This window comes from Eubalaena glacialis, chromosome 4 (genome assembly GCF_028564815.1).
Source record: "Eubalaena glacialis isolate mEubGla1 chromosome 4, mEubGla1.1.hap2.+ XY, whole genome shotgun sequence".
In the NCBI taxonomy this organism is placed as follows: Eukaryota; Metazoa; Chordata; class Mammalia; order Artiodactyla; family Balaenidae; genus Eubalaena; species Eubalaena glacialis.
In genome coordinates, this window is record NC_083719.1 from 89,256,883 (window position 1) to 89,283,872 (window position 26,990).

At 34.1% G+C, this 26,990-nt stretch overlaps 1 protein-coding gene across 6 annotated transcripts in view; it reads left to right on the top strand.

Moving 5' to 3' along the window:
* The window catches only part of FER (FER tyrosine kinase), a 434,937-nt gene that overhangs the window by 120,410 nt on the left and 287,537 nt on the right, over positions 1-26,990 (top strand). For all 6 annotated transcript variants that reach the window (XM_061189502.1, XM_061189501.1, XM_061189497.1 and 3 more), the window contains one exon: positions 16,060-16,182. In XM_061189502.1, coding sequence (XP_061045485.1) covers positions 16,060-16,182 — 123 coding nt within the window. The remainder of the gene's footprint in view (positions 1-16,059; positions 16,183-26,990) is intronic.

Below are 26,990 nucleotides of genomic sequence, written 5' to 3' on the forward strand. Positions count from 1 at the left end.
TTAAAAAAGAAGCTATTTCAACTACTAGATTGGCAAGGATTACATAATTTGATAGTACCCAGTGTTGTGTAGGATATGGGAAAATAAGCCTTCTTATAAAGTCTTGGCAGAAATGTAAATTAGTATAACCTTTTGGGAGAATAATTTGGCAATATACATCAAAATTCAACTTGCAAACCTTTTAACTTAGAAATTCCACTCCTAGGACTTTAGCATACAAGTACGCAAAGATATATGTACAAGCTTAACATATTGAGTTGGTTGGGTCTGAATCCTGACAGTATGGCTTATTACCTTTGTGAAAATGGACAGATTATTTAATCCTTTTATGCCTCATTTTCTTCAAAATGTAAAATGGTAATAGTAATGGCACCCAATTCATAGTGTTGTTATGAAGATTACATGTATGAGTAAATGTGGAAAACTTAGAAGAGTCCCTGGCACATAGTAAGTTCTGTGTATTAGTTTTTTTTTTTTAAATTGAAGTATAGTTGATTTACAATATTATATAAGTTACAGGTGTACAATATAGTGATTCACAATTTTTAAAGTTTATACTCCACTTAGTTATTATCAAATATTGGCTATATTTCCTATGTTGTACAATATATTCTTGTAGCTTATTTTATATATATAGTTTGTATGTTTTAATCCCCTACCCCTACACTGTCCCTCCCTACTTCTGGCTCCCCACTTGTAGCCACTAGTTAGTTCTCTATATCTGTAAGTCTATTTCTTTTTTGTTATATTCACTAGTTTGTTATATTTTTGGATTCCACATATGAGTGATATCATACAGTATTTGTCTTTCTCTGTCTGACTTATTTCACTTAGCAAATACCCTCCAAGTCCATCCATGTTGCTGCAAATGGCAACATTTCATTCTTTTTTATGGCTGAGTAGTATTCCATTGTATATATATGCAGCATCTTTTTTTATCTATTCATCTTTGATGGACACTTCAGTTGCTTCCATGTCTTGACAATTGTCAGTAACATGGCTATGAACATTGCGGTACATGTATCTTTTCAAATTAGCATTTTCATTTTTTCAGATATATACCCAGGAGTGGAATTGCTGGGTCATATGGTAGCTCTATTTTTAGTTTTTTGAGAAACCTCCATACTGTTTTCCACAGTGGTTGTACCAATTGACATTCCTACCAGCAGTGTATGAGGGTTCCCTTTTTCCACATCCTTGCCAACATTTGTTATTTGTGTTCTTTTTTTGATAGCCATTCTGACAGGTGTGAGGTGATATCTTATTGTGGTTTTGATTTGCATTTCCCTGATGATTAGCGATGTTGAGCATCTTTTCATGTTTCTGTTGGCTATCTGCATGTCGTCTTTGGGAAAATGTCTATTCAGGTCTTCTGCCCATATTTTAATCAGGTTGTTTGTTTTTTTTTGATGTTGAGTTGTATGAGCTGTTTATAAATGTTGGATATTAACCTCTTATTGGTCATATCATTTGCAAATATTTTCTCCCATTCAGTAGGTTGTCTTTTTGTTTTGTTGATGGTTTCCTTTGTGATGCAAAAATCTTTAAGTTTAATTAGGTCCCATTTGTTTATTTTTGCTTTTATTTCCTTTGCTTTAGGAGACAGATCCAAAAAAGTATTTCTATGATTTATGTGAAAGAGTGTTCTGCCTGTGTTTTCCTCTAGGAGTTTTATGGTTTCCTATCTTACATTTAGGTCTTCAATTCATTTTGAGTTTATTTTTGTACATGGTATTAGAGAATTTTCTAATTTCATTCTTTTATATGTAGCTGTTCTGTTTTCCCAGCACCACTTATTGAAGAGACTGTCTTTTCTGCATTGTATATTCTTGCCTCCTTTGTCATAGGTTAATTGACCGTAAGTATGTGGGGTTTTTTCTGGGCTCTCTATTCTGTTCCATTGATGTATGTGTTTGTTTTTGTGCCAATACCATACTGTTTTGACTACTGTAGCTTTGTAGTATAATCTGAAATCAGGCAGCATGATTCCTCCAGCTCTGTTCTATTTGTTTTGGCTATTTGGGGTCTTTTGTATTTCTATGTATTGGTTTTTGTTCTTGTTTTTTAAATTACTGCTTGGGGTGGTTTTGTACATTAAGGACTCTGAGCACAATGCTTAGGTTTTTCAGGAGCCTCTGGCTATGTTTGAGATCTGAAAAATTTTTGTTAATTCCAAAATATGAAAAGAAAACTGTTACAAGGTATAATATTATGTCACGGTCATTAATTATTAAATTTGGTATATACAAAAACATTTCAAACAATTTGTAGGTTAAACTTTCTCACTTATTAATATCTGTGTATGAATGAGGGTTTCTGAGAAATCACATATATATGTGTGTGTATATACACACACACACACACACACACACACATACATAGTTTGGATAGAGGCCAAGGATTATACAGGTCTCAAAACAGTGGCAAAACACTGGAAACACACTAAATATTCATCAGTAAGGGGGGATTGGTAAATGAATTATGTTAGGTCTATACTAACCCCACAATTTTCCCATATTATTCAGGTTTTAAATAGAATAAGATAGGTTTTTATATATGCTTGTATGGAAAGATCACCAGAGTATATGATAAAAAGCAAAAACAAGTTATAGAATAACATTTATGGAATGAGTCTATTAATAAAAAAGTACATATATGTTTGTATATACATAGAACATATTTAGGAATGGAGGTGAATCAATGGGGTATGTAGGGAAGCATGTTGGGGCCAATATTTATAATAATGTTAAATAAATGTGGTTTTATATCTCATCTATTTGCAGTTTTATTTGAAAACTTATGTTAGCATGGCTGTCTCCAGAATATTAGCTATTTATTTTCCTTCCCATTATGTTAGTTCCTTATCCTTTCACTAAGCATTTGTTCCTTAGTCACATTGCTTTATGTAGTTTTAGAATAGAACACTCTTAAAGCTCTTTTTGAAAATGCTGATATTTTATGGCGTGTGCTTCCTTTTGTTCTGTATTTTTTCTTAGCCCATCTAAAAGCTCTAATGCATTAATAAAGAATGGTATTAAGGAAAACTTCAGAAACATTTTTCTTTTTGTTTTGCATTCCTTTATGTTTGTTTAAGTGATCAGTGACCCTATCCTTTGTGAAAGGTTACATTTGTTTGGAAATGAGAATCATTAATTTTTGACTTCTGGAGAATTTTTCCATAAATAGAAGTCATACTGGCAATCTGTCGGACTGCTGATTAGTAGTGACTATGAAACAAAGAAAAAATGGGATTACATTTCTCTTGGACTCTTCAGAATTCTTGGCTAGATGTCAGATGTTGTGGGTGATTTATTAACGTCTTTGTTGAATGAGTGAGTGAATGAAGATGGTTTTATGGAGATATTTCGGGGAGTTTCTGAATAGCGAATCTTGTCTCTGGCTTCATATTAGAATCACTTAGGGAGCTTTAAAAAATGCTGATGCCTGGGACCTGACCCAAACCAATTAAATCAGATTTTCTGAGAGTTAGATCTAGGCATTGGAATTTTTTGTAAACTTTCCAGGTGATTTTAATGTGCAGACAGGATTAAAAAATCTGCTGTATCCCGTTAAAACTTTTTGTAGAAATGTGTGTTTTACTTTCTGGGGGGAGGGTGTGTGCAAATTTTCAGAGGGCTTCTTAACCCAAAATGGCTAAGGACTACTGCTCTAGTTGAATATCTTTCATATTTGAACAATGTCTTTTTTGTTAAACTTTTCTAACTTATATTCTTCAAGTTGTATAGCATTATTGGGGAAAAATTAGCATTTTTACAGTAGTCTAACTGGAATTTCTTTTTAACTCTGTTTTTTCTTCTGATCTACCATACTTCTGAACTAGTCTTGACTTGTAAGGTATTTGAAGTTTAAAGAGATGCCCTTTCCCTGAGGTTATCTCTTTCACTTTGCTAGTCATAAAAAGATACCTGTGAATTTTTTTTTCTTTTTTTTTAGATTCCTAAATATAGCATAAAAATTGTATTCATTAGCAAACACTCATAAATTTAATAGTTTATATTCTTGGTTGCTCTTTATTGTATCATGTAGAGCTTTCACAAGTAAATGCATGAGATTCTGAGATTATTACACAATTAGTATTTATATCTAAAACAAGATTATACAGTGTTGCTGCCTGCCCCTTTTCAGATTTGATGGAAATCTAATGATATAATAGTAAATGACAAAGTTACTGCATTTACCCATCTAAATATGTGCCACAAAGCATTTTTATCATACTCTCATTATTTATCTATCAGCTATAATTATAAAGGTAATACACCGCCCCCCCCCCCCACATATGGGAGAGAGAGAGAGAGGAATTCAACTCAGCTATTTGTAGGTTGTTTGTTTATCTCCTATTTATTGGAAATGTTTTTGCATGGTAGATCACTATGTGGTAGAGGGCTATTTCTCAGCCTCTGATAATTTTAGCACCTGAGATCATGCATGTGCCACCACACATGTGTTCAGGTTGTATTACCTTCAGGCTTGAATCTGAGGTTGCTTCCTTTGTCTCTATCATCTACAGCCTCTCTCCTTCCCCTCCAGCACCCCTTTGACATCTGCCTCATTTTTGGATCACCCTTCTTTGCCAAAGGCTGGAAGAGGTACTATATTTTATTGACTTTAATCATCCATTTATTAAGATTATATATGCAAATATTTCCTGTCATCTAATCACTACTTAATTGACTAATTGGGGACTCAGTAATTTTAGTTCATCCAAATAACTTGAAAAAAAGGTCTATAAAATTTGGAACATTAGAAGAATATATTTAAGTGTCTGTTGTGTGGGTTTTGGCATTTCGATAGATGAGGCATCAATTTGTGATCTATTGCAAACTAAAAAGCAGGGTAAATGGAGTTATGAATCCATAGTTTAAGTGAGGCAAATTAAAGATAGCAAGTTGCTCCAAAATATGAACATTAACATGTCTGCCAAAAGAGGAATTTTGATTAATTTTAGTACAACGGTAGAGAGTAAAGGTCCTGTTTAGTTCTTTTGTTGACTCAATTTTCTAGTTTCAAATGAGGTCTCTTTATCATAAGTTGTTATTACCTATCAGTAGGAAATATATTGGAATTCTGGAAGACTGTGTTTAACTCTGTAGTCTTATATTCTAAAGTAAAGCCCAACCTCAGGCCTCATGTTTCCCAGTACATTTTAAAAAATTTAAAGTCAGAACATGTTTTAACTTTTACAGTGGAATATAAATAAGATCTCTTAATTGAAGAATGGTAATTCTCTATGTGGAAAAGTGATTATCTTGGATTTTATGAGATATGAGTCAGCAAACTATAGCCTATAGGTCAAATCCAGCTAGCCACCTGTTTTGTGCACTCTATGAGCCAAGACTGCTCATTACACTTTTAAATGGTTAAACAAATCAAAAGAAGAACTATATTTTCTGATACATGAAAATTATATGAAATTTAAACATCAGAGTACATAAATAAAGTTATATTGGAACACAGCCATGCTAATTCATTTACCTGTTGTCTATGGGTGCTTTCCTGCTACAGTGGCAGAGTTGAGCAGTTGTGACCGTGTATGGCATTCTCATCACTTCACACTGCTGCTTGGCATACTATAAATCACAGTGACATGGTTATAATTCAACAGTGTTTTGAATGCCACACATATCATTGTACTACAGCATTTACTTACTTTTTATTATCAGTGCATGCATGTCATGTCAAAACAAGAAAAGAAGAGAAAATGGATTTTGGATGTCACACTTTAAGACACAGTGGAGTGTGGATTATTTTGTTACTGAATTAGATGGCAAAGCATTGTGTTTATCATGCACTGGCACTATGGCTGTGCTAAAATAATAAATGTTGACATTATCAGACTAAGCACTCGTCTCAATATTACTGACTCACAGGAGAGCACTAGTCAGAAAAATTAAAAAAGTTAAACTGGAATACCTCATCACAGCAGACTTTCTTCAGAAAAATAAAATATGAAAATGTGGATGAAGCCAAAATAAGTTTATGGGTGGCTTATTTGTTTGCCAAGCAAAGAAAGCTATTTATCAGTGGTAAATTAATTAAATAGTGTTTTACTGCAGAACTGAAGAAATATGTCGAGAGAAAATAAGTTTATGACCATTACTCTTTCAGCAAGAACATTTGCTTGAAGGGTTGAGAACATTGGGAGCTAAATCATTAGTAAATTGAAAAAACACAACAAATGATTTCAACTAAAGAATTACTTTTGATGAATAAATAGCCTGTGTGGATCAACTACAAACAAGAATATTTTCATTGAAGTAGAGAAAACACTAATTCAGTACAAACTGAAGTGGAATCTGTTAAGATGTATTTTACAACTAATGTTGTTAAAAATATGTGTGGATCAGAAAGAGGTTTAGTTGAACAATTTACAAAGCTTGTAAAAATGTTAGGTGTTTAAATCCTGTGGTTATTCATTGTATTATTCAATAGTAGGCACTTTGTGGAAAATGTTGTAATCTAATCATATGGTTATTGAACCAGTAATGTCAACAATGAACTTCATTTGCTCTCCTGGACTTGACTATCATCAATTTCACGGATTTTTGTCAGAAATTGAAACTGAATATCCTGAATTGCCTTGCCATATAGGACTTTGATGATTTAGAGCTGGTAAAGTTTTATTGTGATTTTTTTTGAGCTCAGAGTCATGATTGAAATTTTTCTGATAATCAGAATTTCCCTCAACCACTGTTATTGAACACTAAATTCTAAAAGCTTTGGAAATTAGCTATGTAATGAATTAAACCTAAAATTACAATATAATTCAGTGCTTACATATAGAACTTGTACTCCAGTAATGTCATTTAGATGACAACTAATGTTGTTTGAATCCCAGGTTATGTCAGGCAGTTTTATATACTTTTTGTACTATCAAACATTAAAACATGAAGCCAGATCACCATTCCCACCAAATTTGTAGCTGATGTATTTTTTGAGCTCAAACTACATTTCCAGCAGTGAATTTTGGACTTCGGTACAAATATTTTGACATTTCAAAATCCATTTAACTGTGCAGTTGAGGAATTCCCACATAACTTTCAATTAGAAGTGATGAATCTGCAACGTAATGACATGCTAAAAAGCATGCAATATAATTTTATAAATGCCTGCTAAGCAATAAATATTCTCAATTAAAATATGCTCATGGATTGATACTAGTATTTGGCAGTACCCATCTTTTCAAAGTGAAATACATAAAATCTCATTACATATCTTCATTCACAAGTGAATATTCTAGTGGATTTTGTTGATAACCACTAACTTTGAGTCCCAATGAAAGGAAATAATAGCACCCTCCAAAGATTTCTGTCCTTATTAGTAGACTGGTGTTACAATAAATTGTACCCAATTATTATTATATTTTGAATTTGTCGATAAAATATTTGTGAATATTTGTTTTCTCTTTTGCTATATTAATACTTACATAATATCCTTGATTTTGCCTCATGGGGGCAAAGACTAAAATATTTATTCTCCAAACCTTTATAGAAAATGTTTGCTGACTTCTGTTGTAAGGAATGACACCAATTTAATCCACTGGCATGTCTGAATCAACCTTATCAATTAATGGAATGACAAGTAATGCAGTACTCTCACATGTTACGCAGGACCTCGGTTTTTGTTATGTCTGTTTTTGGCTGTTTTCATTTATAATCTTAACTCGATTTTGGTCTTTGTTTAAACATATACTGCAGTTATATTGGATTGTGTTAGGCGAATACTTTTTGAGTGAGTGAGTTGGGAAGATTTGGAAATATGTAAAATGTTAGAAGGCAGATGATATATTAGAAGGACAGTTTGGTTAAGGGAAATAAATCATAGAAGGCAGGTGGATTTTTTGTATTGAGGTGGATTAGGTTGTATATTAGGAGAAATTCACAACTTTTGCTTGGTTGGTTAGGAGCCATCCTCTTCAGTTTAATCTGTTTAATCTTGAGAAAAGCTAATAGATTTGTGACATGGGAGAGAAGGTCATCCATAAATTGCTATGCTGCTGCAATTGTATTTTAAGAAAGAGTTTCCAAGAAATGGTTTATTTCTTCAATTTATGTGGCAGTAATAGAGAAGAAGAGTTGTCAGAAAAGTTACTTCAGGCAACTGTAACCCTTATTCCACTTGGGTTTTTGTTAACCCAAATGTCACAATTAATGTGACAGTATTAGGAATTTGCAATTTATAATTTTTTAGGAAGTTGGGTCTCTTTAAGAGTGCTGTATGATTTAAATAATAATAGCCAATGGTTTGAAGATATATAAAGTATTGTTATAAGTATTAGAAGCTTGTTATTATCCACAATAATTACTTTAAGCTTTTGTATCTTTTAAATACAACTAAATCTTTAAAAATTATCTAACTAATACATGTGGATGATAAAACTGCAAAATCTTACAAAAGGGTATACAGTGAAAATCAAAGTTCTCCCTTTTTTTTGACCCTATTTCAACCTTCTAGTGTGAATTCATGAAAAAAGTTTATGTATCTTTCCAGAATGTATATACAAGCATATGAATGTATATAAATTGTATTCTTAAGTGGAGTTATTCTATGCATACTCTTGCATCATCTACTTTTCTTAACATATATGAAATCTTCTTAATAGTGTACAGTATTTTCCTGCTTTCATGTATGTAACATAATTCATTTAATTTAGTTATTTATTGATGGACATTTATGTTATTTCTACTGTAGTTTTTTTTATTGCCAGCGGCAGATGCAGGTTCTGTCGAGCCTGAAGCTTACAAAATTTGGAGGGGAGGAACATCTAACAGAAAAACTATACAAATTTGCAAATATAAAGTTAAGTATGGGGCCTTGGAATGTATCATGCAGGTGAGGTTTCTGAAGGTTATGTGTCATTAGCATCATAGTAAATTCACCTTTGGTTATTGCGAGTGTAAGTAGTGGCACAATAAACATCCTTGTATTTACAGCTTTGCGCACTTGTTGAAGCATATATATTGGATAAATTTTACGAGGTGGAATTACTAAGATGGAGAATATTAGTTGTTAAGATCATGGACTTAGAGTTTAAGCTGCCTGGGCTCTAATACCAGGTCTTCCACATACCAGCTCTGTGAACTTGGACAAGATCCTTAACCTCTCTGTACTTCAGTTCCTCATATGATAATGAAAATAATATTAATATTTTGTTATAAGACTGATGTGAATTTAAGTGCTATTTCTAAAGTGCTTAAGACTGTGCTTGTCAGTCAGTACATGTTAAGTATTATGTCAGTTTTGTGAGTTTTTTTAATGAGATAGTGTCATTTTATGACATTTAAATATTGCATCATGATTGTTTAAGTATACCATGATATCTAATTTAAAAATTTAAATAAACCTTTTGAACTGTTACTGTTATATTTGTGTACAGAACATATACAACAATGACATCATGGTGAATAGTTCTTTGAAATTTGCAAACTATTTTTACGTTTATTAAGTCATCTATATATAACCTGTGTATACTGGAATGTTTTTCTCTTAATCCATTCCGCTCCAGGTGGAGAAAAGGGACAATATTTTCCCCATATAATTCCATTCTTCTGAATCTTCTTTGTCTTTTCTACTTGGAATTTGCAACCATGGGTCTGTAGAGATTTAGAAATATTAAGAAATGTTGACTTCAAAGGCTTATCTTTGCTCAATTTTTTTATTTAAGAAGACTTTGCATAAAGCTCAGCTATGCTTTGTTTGCGCTAAGGCTGTAAAAAATTAAAGCCTCAAGAAGGGGTACTATTTTTTTTGACATGATCAAGAGCGAGATAAAGTAGAGGAAACTAATATTATTATTCCTTTTTCTCTGATCTTCTCCTTCCCTTTTTCTTGTCTCCTTTCTTCCTCCAGCCTTCATTGCTCAACGTAACAGGTAGTAAATTCTAGCTAACATAACAGACCTGCCAGAGAACAGAAGTCTTACTAGCTCTTCTAGGCCTTTGTTTTAACTTCTAGGACCTTTCCAGCTCTTTAGAGAATCTAATAAGCTGGTGGTAGTTTTCTTTCTCTTTCTGGGTTAAAATTGTTTTAGCACAAATCAGAAATTTGAAAAGAAATCACGAGTACCACCTCATTCTTCTCACAAATGAGCTGACATGTGTACGCCACAGGTTGAGCATATACAAAACTTCATATTTAATTCCTCATTGAAAGCTTATATGATATTTTTCAGAAGGCTGAATGATTGCTAAAGGAAGTAGAAAGTGTTAGCAGATTTGGATTTTAATATACTTGGCTAGAATTGCCACATGCCAGTGATCTCTGATAGAGGGAGTTAGGCAGTCTAAGGTGGTTTAAACAGTGGATCAGGACTCTCTGGCTTTCACCTCATTCCTCCCTTCTTATGCCATTTCAAAGTAAAAAGAGGGCAACACTACAATTAACTAGAGTATATGGTGTTCACCACGATCAAGTGTCTTCCCTTGAATTTTTCCAAGTGATAAATATGAAGAAATCAATAGTAAAACTCCTCATTTTTTGCTTCCTTTTAGATCTGTGGTGATATTATTACTGTCATGTCACATCAAATCAACATGTATGTGTGTGTGTATGTGTGTGTATATGTGTGTGTATAGAGACATACTGTTTTGTTTGCATCAAGAATAACGAAGCCATGCAAGCTTATGTTAATTTCTCATGGAACTGAAATTCTTCACATTTCCAAAAAGTTAAAGTTCTTGGAAATGACACTGTTGTAAAGGGAAAAACAACTTCTAATTATGAATGGCTCCTCTACTTTTAATGTAGCATTCTTGCAATTTCTTTACTTTACTTGTCCTTAATTAGGAATAATGTATAAATAATATAACCTGTTCTTGAGTTTTATTTAAAATACACTCAATCCTACCTCTGCCTTGAGAGCAATGTTAATTTTTGCATCCAATGTTAACAAAATATTCTTTAAAAAAGTAGAAGACAATTTTTTTTTTTTTTTTGGCTGTGCCATGTGGCCTGTGGGATTGTAGTCCCCCGACCAGGGATCGAACCTGGGCCCTCTGCAGTGAAAGCATGGGGTCCTAACCACTGGACCGCCAGGGAATTCCCTAGAAGACAAAATTTAAAGTTACTTTTCAGAAAAATATTTCTTATGAAACTAGTAAAATTGGTTAATAATATACAGTTACATTTATAGGGAATATGCTATGCTTCCAAATCTATGTTAGGAACTTTAAAACTATTCATCATAGTTACAGGAACCCTTTAAATTAGGTATTAATTTCCATTTTATTACGGAAGAAAATGGAAGTTTAGAAAAGCCAAGTAAATATTGAACGTGAAAGTGTCTGCTTCTAGACCTGTTGTCTGTTATACCAGAGTAAGGTGCTTTACAAAATGCAGTGGAGGTGTAGAGTTATAAACACAAATAATTCTCTTAATCTGATGTAGAAAGGTAAAGTGATTAGCTTGATGATAAAATGTTTGCATGAAAGGAGTCAGCCCTGTACTAATGACATCTATATACAGAGAACTAAAGCTTCCCTCACTGCACCACTGCAGTAGGGGTTCATATATCAGTTTAGCCCATATGGTGGGTGAAAGTCATAAATTGTGCTGTTCCCACATTGAGGTAGCTCTTTGGTTTCACTTTCTAGATAATTCAGAATGATTGGAATCAGGAGAGCCTTGGGAGTTATTAGGGAATTGCAGAAAAAAGCTTAATGTGTGAACTCATGAGAAAACCAGGGCATAGAGAACTGAGTTGAGCACATACTGTGTGCAAGACACTGTGCTAAGTGTAAGGGATGTGCTGTGAAGAGTAAGCCATGGTGCCTGCGTCTTACAGTTTGGTGGGACTATGTATTTATTTCAGGATGGAGCAGAGAATATGGTACAGTGAGAAGAATTGAGAAGAAACTAGGGAAAGAAACAGTAATAGTCAAAGAGAGGAAAGAAGAAGAAGAGAGGGTTGGAAGAAAAAAGGTCGATGTCTCTTCTACTAGAATGTAAGTTTCCTGAAGCCAAACTTGTGTATTGTTGTATCCCTAGTGTCTAGGAGCATGCCTGACACAAGGTATGTGCTTGTCATTCACCTGTTTAGATGAATGAAGGAAGAATTGAGAAGAGAGGTGAATGGAAAATGGAGCAGGAAGAAAAGAGAATAGAGAAAGGTATAGGAGAGAGAGAAGTAAAAGAACAGAGGAGAGGAAAATGATAAAGAGAGGGAAAGAGCTTTCTATCAAATTCAGCTTTGATGCAACATGGCCAAGGCAGTGGTGAGAAGCTTGTCTTTATTACCTCTAGACTGGGGTTGGGACGGGTACAGAGGTAGGGTCCTGTGTTCCAGACTTTCATGCGGATTAAATGAGATTATATATAGGGCAGAGTTTTATAAAGAGCAAAGCATTATGTGTGAGTGTTATTTACTTATGTATTTATAGTTGTTAATAAGTAGCTTGAAGCCAGAAGTTGAAATGTAGGTTTCTTGAGAATGACCTCTAATTTTAATACAGTAATGCTTTCTGTGTCTAGTAGTCAGGATATGAACTATTCTACAAAACTGAATTTTCCTGATAATCAAAGCTTATATTGCCATCAAATTCAACAAAATAATTTTACCAGATTTGATGTATGTCTCTTGTAAATATATATATATTCTTAAAAAAATACCTGTCTAATTTAACCTTTCCCTTATGATTCTGGATCATTATTGTAAGCATCATTGATTATGTCTTGCTGTAATATATTACTGCCCTCAGAAACCTGTTGAGATTTATTATGTTGCTTAACTCTAAACATAGATGAAGTAATCTGGATTACTATTTTTGAGTTCTTCTGATTATGTCTCGTGGTTTTTCTGCCTCTTCTATCTCTATTACCTATTATTTAATAGTTTAAAAATCAAATTAATTTTTGTTATGAGATTTAGATGATATAGATAAATATAGAGTAAAATACGAGAGGCATTTTTGTCCTTAAATCACGCTCTATTCCAATCCCAAACCCCTCAGAGTGATGATGAAAGTTTGGCTTGTAGTAACCTGGTTTTTCTCCACACATAAATACATACATAGTGTATTAATCTGCTATGGCTGCCATGATAAAATACCGTGAACGGGTGGATTAATCAACAGCAATTTACTTCTCATTGTTCTGGATTTTAGAAGTTCCAGATCAAGGTGCTGGCCAGTTTGGGTCTGGGTGAAATTCTTTTCCTGGGTGTAGACTGCTGCCTTCTTGTGTACTCACATGACCTTTTCTTTGCCTGGGATTGGAGAGAGAGAGCATGAGCTAACCCTCTGGTGTCTTGTCTAAGGACACTAATCCCATCATGAAGGCTCCACCCTCACAAACTCATCTAACCCTAATTACCTCCCAAAGTCCCCCTCTCCAAATACCATCACTTCGAGGGTTAGGATTTCAACATATGAATTTTGAGGGAATACAATTCAGTCAGTAGCACATATACACATACATTTATTTCAATATAAATGGAACCATGCTATATGTATTTTTCAGCATCATGCCTTTTAATTTAAAACTTTGCCTTGGAAGAACCTTTTATGTGTGCACCTCATTCTTTTTAGTGACTCTATGCTATTCTGTATCTTAAATGGATTAAAATTTATTCAGCTATTCCCCTGTTGATGAACATTTAAATATTTTCTAGTTTTTTGTTTTATAAACAGTGTTATAACAAACATCTTCATATGGACTAATTGTGTGCACTTTGTAAAGTATTTTGTAAGACAGATTTTTAGATGGTCAAAGAATATTCTAATTTGAAGTTTGAGAGACAATTCCAAGTTGACCACTAAAAAATTTGTGCTAGTTTTGTCACATCAATAGGGTATGTGTCTTCCTTCCTTCCTCCCTCCCTCTCTCCCTCCTTCCCTATATTTTGAGTTGTTCTGATTATGTCTCATAGTTTTTCTACCTCTTCTATCTCTATTATGTATTATTTAATAGTTTAAAAATCATATTCATTTTTGTTATGAGATTTAAATAATATAGATAAATATAGAGTAAAATATGAGAGGCTTTTTTGTCCTTAAATCACCCCCTATTCCAATCCCATACCCCTTCCATCCTTCCTATATCTTCCTTCCTTCCTTCCTTCCTTCCTTCCTTCCTTCCTTCCTTCCTTCCTTCCTTCCTTCCTTCCTTCCTCTTTCTTTCTACAATATTGAGAATACTGAATATTATCACTTTTTCATGCTTGTCAATTTTAGTAGGTGAAAAATAACTTACTATTCATTTAATTTGCAGATTTTTTTAATTTTGTGGTTCAGGTTGTAAATATTTCCATGTCCTTACTGATCATTTGAATTTTTCTTGATGAACTTCCTGTTGTGTTTTTTGTCCATTTTCATAGTAGGTTGACTTTTTTTCTAAGAGTTTTTCTACATGAGCTTTTGCTTGTAATTCCCAATGCAAATATTTCTTCAAAGTTTGACTTTTACTTTTGACTTTATTTATCATCTCTTTAACTTTAAATAAATTGAAATATTCATATACTTGGGTTATTTAATATTTTGTATGTTTTGGGTTTCATGTCTTGCTTTAAAAAGCTGAAGATAAAAATTTTAATGTGATATGATAGCTGTGTATGTATTTTTTATGATTATAGCAATTTTATTTTTCCTTTTTGTAATTGAACTATAGTTGATTTAAAATACTGTGTTAATTTCAGGTGTTCAGGAAAGTGATTCAGTTATATATATATATTCTTTTTCAGATTCTTTTCCATTATAGGTTATTAAAGGATATTGAATATAGTTTCCTGTGCCATACAGTAAATCCTTGTTGCTTATCTATTTTATATATAGTGGTGTGTATCTGTTAATCCCATACTTCAAATTTATTCCTTCCCTCCCTTTCACCTTTGATAACCATAAATTTGTTTTCCATGTCTGTGAGTCTGTTTCTGTTTTGTAAATAAGTTAATTTGTATTATTTTTTAGATTCCAGCTGTGTGTGTTTTTGTGGTAGAAATATTTCTATTCAGGACCAAATGCATTTTATGTAACCAAAAATTGGTCTATGGGTACATATTAATTTTATGTATTTAATTGTATTCAAATCTATATATTAATAGAAAATACCTCTATTGCAATATGTGAAAACAGAAATAGCTTGTATTAAATTACCATGTGACTGAGCCTTACTTTCTTTTCTTTAAAATAAGGATGACAGTATCTATCTCATAGGTTGTTGTGAGAATTAAATGAGATGACATATGCAAATAATACTAGATGCCTCCTAAGTACCATTCATTATTTATACATTAGTGTATTTCATCTTCAAAACAATGCTCTGAAGCAGGTATTACAGTACCCAAAATACTAATGAGAAAATAGATCCAATGAGCTTAAGCAAGTTGCCCAGGATCTCAGATAAAAAGTGGCAAAGCCAGATTATAAATACATGTTATTCTGAAAACAAAAATCATGGTATTTTCACTATACACTCTTCCTGGGAGATGACAGGTATTTTTTACTTTAGTCCTTTTCTCTTTCTCCGTTTTCTTTTTCTGTTCTTCTTTTGCTATTTGATGAATAAGACTCTCTAAAACAGACTGCCCAAGAGTACTCACTGTGATTATTGAAATGTTCTTTTCTCTGTCGAAAGAGGTAGCCATTAGCCACATGTGTCTGTTGAGTGCTTGAAATGTGGCTGATGCAACGGAGGAACTGAAATTTTACTCTTAATTAATTAATTAATTAAATTTATATTTTTATATGCATTAACTTTTTTTTTAACATCTTTATTGGAGTATAATTGCTTTACAGTGGTGTGTTAGTTTCTGCTTTATAACAAAGTGAATCAGCTATACATATACATATATCCCCATATCTCCTCCCTCTTGCATCTCCCTCCCACCCTCCCTATCCCACCCCTCTAGGTGGTCATAAAGCACGGAGCTGATCTCCCTGTGCTATGTGGCTGCTTCCCACTAGCTATTTTACATTTGGTAGTGTAAAATTACATGCGGCTACTGGTTTGGACATTGCAACCTTAGACATATGAATGCTTTTTTTTTTGTATGTATAAAGTGAGTGTAATTAATGTATTGATTGATAATGAGGAAACTGTTCATTCTAGGTTGAAAACTTTAGCAGAGGAACTTATACAGACACAGCAGATGCTTTTAAATAAGGAGGAAGCTGTCCTGGAGCTAGAGAAGAGGATTGAGGAATCTTCTAAGACCTATGAAAAGAAGTCTGAGTGAGTAAAACAAAAATAATTTGAAGGAAGAAAGTTTAATTGATGTAATTTTACAGAAATACTTCAGTTACATGGAATTATGGACGTGTAATTTCTAGAAGCTGAAATTTCATGTTAAGTATAAAACTGTGTATGGTTGAATTACTTTCTAGGACTCTAGAAGAGTGATTTTGTGTTTTTATCAATATAGTGTACTGATCATATGTCTCAATGTTTTAATGGTTTGAACTATTTTCTGAAAAACCCTGTTAAAACCTGTCTTTACTCCCCCTCATCAAAGTCTACCAGATTCACTGTGAATTCCTTGTTAAGAAAGTGACAGACCAGTGTTATCTAGAAACTGGTTTCTACTGTGTTAGAAGGAAGCAAATAAACTTACTAAAAAAGCAGTCTGTTTCACCTATAAAAATCCTTCTGATATTTGCTGTGCTGTTTTTGTCTTACTGTTGTTTTTCTTGCTGATTTCTGGATCTGTAAATATTTTCATGGATCCTCTGACTTTACTTGTTTTGCTATACTCTTGTTTTTACTGATTTCAATAATTATGTTTTCTACTGTATTAAGGTTTAAATTTTGATCTAAAATTTAAAATTTCTTATCTGACTTTGGTCATTGTTTGCATTTCCAGCAGGGGTTACTGGTATGGTTTCTCTAATCCTAGACTAGAATATATAAATTTCTTGCTATCATACTTTCCCAATTGGTGTGATTTGTCAAGACTTTCAAGGATTGTGATGTGTAGCATTTGTCTGGTCTATACTTGCTCTTACTTTCTACACAACTTTTCAAATATTTTCTGCTTCTCTCAAATTTCTGATCCTGTTATATACCCCATCATAGTCAGCAGATGGACCTCTCCTACATTACAGAAAAAATTAGAATCATTAGGTGGCAAGTACCTTATTTTCTAGATATTTTAGATACCTAAATGCACCACGTTTGTACCCGTTCTCTTTCCTAACTTCCATAGAGGACCTGTTCCTTGTCCTGTTTATTTCTTGTGCCTATTTTTATATCTCATCATCTCTTACTTTCCCAGAAATTTTACATTGTTTTATATATTATGTTCACCTTTTCTTCTCAACTGTGTCCTGTGCTCACTTTTTAAATATTCTTAAGTTTTGACTCCTGAAAATAATCTCTACCTTTCTGACCACCCTAGATAACCTGTCTTTAATCTTCATCTTTTCCCTCAATTACTGTCTTTGCCTTCTGTTTTCTTAGTCATACTTGTTCTAAGAGTGCTAATGAGCACTCATTTCCTCACTCTCACTTAGTACTTAACCCACAGATATCTGGCTTCTGCCCTGTCACGGTTGAAATAGGTAGATATCTATAAGATCATCAGTGACCTTTATATTGCTAAATTTAGCAATTATCTTACTTGACTTCCTCACAGTATCTTTGTTGACTTCATTTCCCTTGGCCTTTGGGACCAAGGTGACAGATCTTACTTCTCTCTTTCTGACCACTCCTTCTTTGTAAACTCATCCTCCCCACTCAGCCAGTATATTTTGGAGTTACCCAAGGCATGGCCCTAGGCTATGTCATTCTCCTCTCTGTACTCTATCTCTAGGTGATCCCCTGAAGATGACTCATGTATATTACTCTCGCTCAGATTTCCTCTCTGAACTCTATGGCCGTGTAATCAGTTGCCTAGTTGACATGCCTCCTTGGATGCCTTAGAAGTACTCTAAATTTCTCATATCTAAGGCTGAATTAAAAATCCCCTCAATATAACCCAACCCAACCCAACCCAATGCAACCTAGTTCACTCTTAGTATTTTTTAAAATTTCAGTGAATGGCAACACCATCTATCCTATTGTACAACTCAGGATATTAGGAGCCTACTTCTCCCACTTATACTATGGCTTTTATTACAACTTGGTGTTAAATGTCATATTGAAATTGATGAGCCTTTTAAAGGTGAGAACAGGAAAATTTGAGTTACTCTGGATATTCCTTTAATAAATCTGGAAATTTTCAGTATTGCATCAACAGAAGACTCTATTGGGATTATAAAAATAAAATTTATCAACCATTGCACATATAAAGTTAAAAAAATTATCTTTTGTTTTTCTCTATTTGCTAGTAAATCTCTTCAGATGACCAAGCAGTTGTACGTTTTACAGTTTTGTACATGTGCACATTGTAAATGACTCCTGTTTTATAATTTAGCAGATATAAAGAAATACAGTAGGATAGCTGACCCTCTCACCAGCATGTCTGAATTGCTGGGGGAGGCAATCTTTAAGTGTTGTCTTACCGTGGAAGTTGTAGATTCTTTGATTTTTTTGGTATGTTCTCTTGACTCACATCTTCGATTCTCTCTTCATCTACATAATCAGTGTGATCCACATTCCTCCACCTACTTGTATTTATCAGAAGATGAGAATGGGCATAGAGGAGAGGAAGCTTAAAGGGTGATGGACATATGGGAAATAATATCTCTTGAGTTCGTACTCTGTTCCACATACTATGCTAGATGTTTTATATATGTTAATTCAATGAATGTTATCTTCACTATGCTTCCTGTGTAATTACCTGGATTTTACCTTTAAGACTTAGAGAATTTAGATAACTTACTTGGGATCACATACCCAGTAAGTGATAGAAAATGCATGAGTTCCTGACTCCAAGGTTTCTGTCTGTTTGATCACAGCAATTGCTTGATCTTATGATTTTAACAGTGTTCTTAGGAGAATAAATTAGAAGGGATAAGTATGTCAAGCAGTTCAGGGAATGAGTCCTGTTTAACCCAAGTTCTGTCACCCCTTTGTTATTCATGGAGTTTTTATTTTTAGCTTCAGGGTATAATCTTGAATATGTTAAGCATATTTATATAACTAAGTAGTCATTGTGAAATCTCATTAATTTAGACATTGGTAGGGTTGAAGTTTGAATCATATGTTAAAATATTTTGCTAAACAAATAGTCTGAAAGGGATTCTAGGGTAAATGTTTGCATTTCATTTTCTTAATATTTCTTAAACATTTCCATTTTTTGTGTGTATATGTAAATATATATGTCTACATATATTTATTTAAATATATGATTAAAAGCAATTTTTATCTAGTTTCAAAATAGATTTATTTTTACTCTGCAGACTTTTTTAGCTTCATATACCGTGTTAGTTAAAAGTAATAAAACAGGGACTTGCCTGGTGGCGCAGTGGCTAAGAATCCCCCTGCCAATGCAGGGGACACGGGTTTTATCCCTGGTCCGGGAAGATCCCACATGCCGCAGAGCAACTAAACCCATGCGCCACAACTACTGAGCCTGCACTCTAGAGCCCATGAGCCACAACTACTGAACCCACGTGCCACAACTGTTGAAGTCTTCGCGCCTAGATCCCGTGCTCCGCAGCAAGAGAAGCCACCGCAATGAGAAGCCCGTGCACCGCAATGAAGAGTAGCCCCCACTAGCCACAACTAGAGAAAACCCGTGCGCAGCAACGAAGACCCAACACTGCCAAAAATAAATAAATAAATAAAAACTAAAAGTAACAAAACAATAAAACAAAACTACACTTTTTCCAAATACTAAAAATATCCTATATTAGATAATTTACATTCTTAAATTATTTCTAAATTAATGGAATTATGTGAATGTTTACTTAATAGAAATAGCATTTGTGTTCCTATGAAAATATAACATATGAGGGACTAATGTTAAAACCTTTAAATTTAGGTTTAACATAAATTTCTCCAAAACATCTTATAATAACAGTGAAAAAATAAACTATATGAGAAATCATTTGATAGCTTTGAGTCCTATAATTGAAAAATATAAAGTGAAAAATGAACTTAATGGTTTTTATGTGACATTAAATTCACACTAAGAAACACAGAGTTTTAGCTTATATAAATGATGCAGGTCTCAGTTGCAGTACAGCTATTGCAAAATTTTATTTAAAAAATAGGGTGAAAGGAATAAAACCAACCATTTGAAATGGTATAATTTTAATAGAACACAAAGCGTCACTCTAGTATACATATCTTTACTCATTACTTCCAAAGCATATTTATTCAAATGGAAATAATATCCATCTTCTCCTGATCTATGATCCTTGACTACTATATTAGAAAATAGTTTATGGGAAAATATACCAAGCAAATGTCATTTATGACTCATTGGCATAAAGAGCTGGTAATGTTACTATTGGTTTTAATGCTTGGTTTGATTTCCAAAAAGTGAATGATTATTCAGTTTTGTATTGTGCTGTACTGTTATCACCCAGTACTTAAAAATACTTTGTACATTATAAAATCATAACTCTTAGAGCCATGCAAAATCTTAAGAGATCATTTGATTCAACCTCCTGGTCTTTCAAATTATGTGACATCTGAGGGCCAGAAATTTTAAGAGACTTGCAAAGATTCACAACTAGCTTGTAGTGAAGGTAATACTTGAACCATCTGGAGTATTGTTCTGGTTTGAAAACTCAGGTACCTTTTATTTTTGTCTCAGAATTTTTAGATTATATCCACTAGGTGCTATGAATACAGTGAAAGGTAAGGCACATATGGTCACATGTCTCATGAAGCTTACACTTTTGTACAGTAGATCAGTACAAAACAGGAAATTAACAATTGTGATAATTGCTGTGAAACAAGGAGTTCAGATAGAAGAATAACAGAGGAGTACCCACTTAAGATAGGTAGTCAGGGGTCTTCTAGGAAATGGCATTTTTGCTGAGACCTGAAGGACAGAAAGTGCCCTCCAAGTGAAGAATGCATGGAAAAGAGTAGTCAGAAATAGGGAGTAAATAGCACCTGCATAAGTCCTGATCCCTTCAATGTTTTAAATTTATTTATAGCTTCCTGTGCATCTTGTATTATACAATCATGCATTTATTATAATTTTCTTCTTGAAATATTTATAGCTTTTTTGCTCAATGGTGTTATAAGCATATAAAATAATTATAGTGTGTTACATAGTGATTATAACAGTATTGTTTAAAAAGTAATTATTGAACAAAAGCAAGATGTTAATGTATTTAGTAGGTCCTTGTTGGTTATCTGTTTTATACATAGTTGTGTGTATATGTTAATCCCAAACTACTAATTTATCCCTCCCCCCCACCTTTCCCCTTTGGTAGTCATAAGTTTGTTTTCTAAGTCTGTGAGTCTGTTTCTGTTTTGTAAATAAGTTCATTTGTGTCACTTTTTTAGATTCCACATATAAGTGATATTATATGATATTTGTCTTTGTCTGACTTACTTCACTTAGTATGATAATCTCTAGGTCCATCCAAATTGCTGCAAATGGCATTATTTCATTCTTTTTTATGGCTGAGTGATATTCCCTTCTATGTATTTCCTAATTCTTGGCATTAGGATAGTGTCTCAGAATGTCTAAGTGATTGCTGATATGACATAATAGATATTTAGAACTCCTGAAGAATAATTAAAAAAGGCCTATTTCTAAAACAGATTATTTAGGAACCCAAGGTATATGAGATGATAAAAGCCTCACGTTACCACAGGAAGCAGCAGCAGCAGTGAAACTTTTTTTTTTTTGGCCGCGCTGTGTGGCCTGTGGGATCTCAATTCCCCAACCAGTGATTGAACCCAGGCCACGACATGGGTGAAAGCACTAAACCCTAACCACTAGACCACCACTAGACTGCCAGGGAACAACCAGTGATACATATTTTTAAATTAAATTTTAATGGAGATAATTACAGATTGGCATGTAGTTGTAAGAATTAATACAGAGAGATCCCATCAACCCTTTACTTAGTTCCCCTTAATGGTAGCATCTTGCAAAGCTATAATATAATATCATAATCCAGATATTAACATTGATACAGGCATGATATGGAACATTTTCATCACTGCAAGGATCCCCCATTTTGTACTTTTATAGCTACACTGCCTTCTATCTCCCACCCCCTCCTTAACCCCTGGCAACCATTAATCTATTTTCCATTTCTATAATTTTGTCTTTTCAAGAATGTTATATAAAATGGAATCACACTGTATGTAACCTTTTGAGATTGTCTTTTTACATTTATCGTAATTCTCTGGAGATTCATCCAGGTACTTTCATTCCTTTTTACTCTTATGCAGTATTCCATGGCATGTGTCTTAGTTTCCTAGGACTGCCATTTTGAAGTACCACAAACCGGACAGCTTAAAAAAAGACATAAATTTATTCTCTGACAGTTCTGGAGGCCAAAAGTCTGAAGTAAGGTGTTGGCAGGCTGGTTTCTTCTGGGCTCTAAGGGAGATTGTGTTCCATGCCTTTGTCCTAGCTTCTGCTGATGGCCAGCAGTTCTAGGCATTCCTTGTTTATAGGAGCATCACTCCAATCTCCGCCTCCATCTTCACATAGTGTTCTGCCTGTGTGGTCTCTTCTCTGTATCCAGATTTTCTTCTTCTTACAAGGACATCAGTCATGGATTAAGGGCCCAACCACTCCAGTATGACCTCATCTTAACTAATTACATCTGCAACAACCCTATTTCCAAAAAGGCCACATTCTGAGGTTCCTGGGGTTAGGATTTGAACATATCTTTTTAGAGGACACAATTCAACTCATGACTGTATAGATATACCATACTTTGATCATTCACCCTGTGAAGAATATCTGGTTTGTTTCTGTCTCCATATAGTTTTCTTTTTACTGTCTCCATATAGTTTTGCCTTGTACAGAATGTCACATAATTAGAATCATACATTATGTAGCCTTTTCAGATTGGCTTCTTTCGCTTAGTAATGTACATTTAAGGTTCCTCCATGTCTTTTTGTGGCCTGGTAGCTTGTTTCTTTTGAGCAGTGAAAAGTATTCCATTGTCCAGATATACCACAGTTTATCCGTTCATCTGCTGAAGGACATACTGGTTGCTTCCCAGTTTTGGCAATTATGAATAAAGCTGTTGTAAACATTCATGTGTGGGCTTTTATGTGGACATAAGTTTTTGACTCCTTTGGCTAAATACCAAGGAGTATGATTGCTGGATCATATGGTAAGAGTATGTTTAGTTTTGTAAGAAACTACCAAACTGTCTTCCAAAGTGACTATACCATTTTGCATTTCCACCAGTAATGAATGAGAGTTCTTGTTGCTTCACATCCTCGCCAGCATTTGGTGTTGTCAGTGTCCTGGAGTTTGGCCATTCTCATAAATGTATGATGCTATCTCATTGTTCTTTTAATTTGCATTTTCCTGATGGCATATGATGTGGAGCATTTTTTCATGTGCTTATTTGCCATCTGTATATCTTCTTCGGTAAGGTATCTGTTAAGGTCTTTGGCCCATTTTTTAATCAGTTTGTTTGTTTTCTTGTTGTTGACATTTAAGAGATATTTGTAGATTTTGGATAACAGTCCTGTATCAGATGTGTCTTTTGTAAATCTTTTCTCCTAGTCTATGGATCTCATTCTTTTTTTTTTTAATCAATTTTTAAAAATTGAAGTATAGTTGATTTACAATGTTGTGTTAATTTCTGCTGTACAGCAAACTGATTCAGTTATATATATATATTCATTCTTTTCAAAAAATATTCTTTTCCATTATGGTTTATCACAGGGTATTGAATACAGTTCTCTGTGCTATACAGTAGGACCTTGTTGTTTACCCATTCTATATATAAAAGCTTATATCTGCTAACCCCAAACTCCCACTCCATCCCTCTCCCAACCCCCTCCCCCTGGGAACCACCAGTCTGTTTTCTATTTCTGTGATTCTGTTTCTGTTTCATAGATAGGTTCATTTGTGTCATAGTTTAGATTCCACATACAAGTGATATCATATGGTATTTCTCTTTCTGACTTCACTTAGTATGATAATGTCTAGTTGCATCCATGTTGCTGCAAATGGCATTATTCCGTTCTTTTTTATGGCTGAGTAGTATTCCATTATTTATATGTACCACATCTTCTTTATCCATTCATCTGTCGATGTTGATGGACATTTATATTGTTTCCATGTCTTGGCTATTGTGAATAGTGCTGCTATGAACGTAGGGGTGCATGTATCTTTTTGAATTACAGTTCTGTCTGGATATATGCCCAGGAGTGGGATTGCTGGATCATATGGTAATTCTATTTTTAATTTTCTGAGGAACCTCTGTACTGTTCTCCACAGTAGCTGCACCAACTTACATTCCCACCAACAGTGTAGGAGGGTTCCCTTTTCTCCATGCCCTCTCCAGCATTTGTTATTTGTAGACTTTTTAATGATGGCTGTTCTGACCAGTGTGAGGTGGTACCTCATTGTAGTTTTGATTTGCATTTCTCTGATAATTAGCAATGTTGAGCATCTTTTCATGTGCCTATTGACCATCTGTATTTTTTCTTTCGAGAAATGTGTATTTAGGTCTTCTGCCCATTTTTGGATTGGGTTGTTTGTTTTTTTTGTTGTTGAGTTGTATGAGCTGCTTATATATTTTGGAAATTCAGCCCTTGTAGGTTGCATTGTTTGCAAATATTTTCTCCCATTCTGTAGGTTGTCTTTTTGTTTTGTTTATGGTTTCCTCTGCTGTGCAAAAGCTTGTAAGTTTGATTAAATCTCCTTTGTTTATTTTTGTTTTTATTTCTGTTACCTTGGGGGACTAACATAAGAAAACATTGGTATGATTTATGTCAGAGAATGCTTTGCCTATGATCTCTTCTAGGAGTTTTATGGTGTCTTGTCTTACATTTAAGTCTTTAAGCCATTTTGAGTCTATTTTTGTGTATGGTGAGAGGGTGTGTTCTAACATTGATTTACATGCGGCTGTCCAACTTTCCAGGACCACTTCCTGAAGAGACTGTCTTTCCCAATTGTCTTTTACGTATTAGTAACTTACTTTCAGTAGTGCATGGCACAGTTCATTAAGATATTAATACACTTTATTATGTTGAGGTAAGTTCTGTCTACGCCTACTTTCTGGAGGGTTTTTACCACAGCCAACATCGTTCTCAATGGTGAAAAACTGAAACAATTTCCTCTAAGATCAGGAACAAGACAAGGTTGTCCACTCTCACCACTATTATTCAACGTAGTTTTGGAAGTTTTAGCCACAGCAATCAGAGAAGAAAAAGAAATAGCAGGAATCCAAATTGGAAAAGAAGAAGTAAAGCTTTCATTGTTTGCAGATGACATGATACTATACATAGAGAATCCTAAAGATGTTACCAGAAAACTACTACAGCTAATCAATGGATTTGGTAACGTAGCAGGATACCAAATTAATGCACAGAAATCTCTTGCCTTCCTATACACTAATGATGAAAAATCTGAAAGAGAAATTAAGGAAACACTCCCATTCACCATTGCAACAAAAAGAATAAAATATCTAGGAATAAACCTACCTAAGGAGACAAAAGACCTGTATGCAGAAAACTATAAGACACTGATGAAGGAAATTAAAGATGATACAAACAGATGGAGAGATATACCATGTTCTTGGATGCAAGAATCAATATTGTGAAAATGACTATACTACCCAAAGCAGTCTACAGATTCAATGCAATCCCTATCAAACTACCAATGGCATTTTTCACAGAACTAGAACAACAAATTGCCCAATTTGTATGGAAACACAAAAGACCCTGAATAGCCAAAGCAATCTTGAGAAAGAAAAGCAGAGCTGGAGGAAGCAGGCTCCCTGACTTCAGATTCTACTACAAAGCTACAGTAATCAAGGCAGTGTGGTACTGGCACAAAAACAGAATTACAGAGCAATAGAACAGGATAGAAAGCCCAGAGATAAACCCACGCAAATATGGTCACCTTATCTTTGATAATGGCGGCAAGAATATACAATGGAGAAAAGGCAGCCTCTTCAATAAGTGGCGCTGGGAAAACTGGACAGCTACATGTAAAAGAATTAAATTAGAACACTCCCTAACACCATACACAAAAATAAACTCAAAATGGATTAAACACCTAAACGTAAGGCCAGACACTATCAAACTCTTAGAGGAAAACATAGGCAGAACACTCTATGACGTAAATCACAGCAAGATCCTTTTTGACCCACCTCCTAGAAAAATGGAGATAAAAACAAAAATGGGACCCAATGAAACTTAAAAGCTTTTGCACAGCAAAGGAAACCATGAACAAGATGAAAAGACAACCCTCAGAATGGGAGGAAATATTTGCAAATGAAGCAACTGACAAAGGATTAATCTCCAAAACTTACAAGCAGCTCATGCAGCTCAATATCAAAAAAACAAACAACCCAATCCAAAAATGGGCAGAAGACCTAAATAGACATTTCTCCAAAGAAGAGATACAGACAGCCAACAAACACATGAAAGTATGCTCAACATCACTAATCATCAGAGAAATGCAAATCAAAACTACAGTGAGGTATCACCTCACACCAGTCAGAATGGCCATCATCAATAAATCTACAAACAATATATGCTGGAGAGGGTGTGGAGAAAAGGGAACCCTCTTGCACTGTTGGTGGGAATGTAAATTGATACAGCCACTATGGAGAACAGTATGGAGGTTCCTTAAAAAACTAAAAATAGAACTACCATATGACTCAGCAATCCACTACTGGGCATATACCCAGAGAAAACCATAATTCAAAAAGAGTCATGTACCACAGTATTCATTGCAGCTCTATTTACAGTAGCTAGGACATGGAAGCAACCTAAGTGTCCATCAACAGATGAATGGATAAAGAAGATGTGGCACATATATGCAATGGAATATTGCTCAGCCATAAAAAGAAATGAAATTGAGTTATTTTTAGTGAGGTGGATGGACCTAGAGTCTGTCATACAGAGTGAAGTAAGTCAGAAAGAGAAAAACAAATACCGTATGCTAACACATATATATGGAATCTAAAAAAAAAAATGGT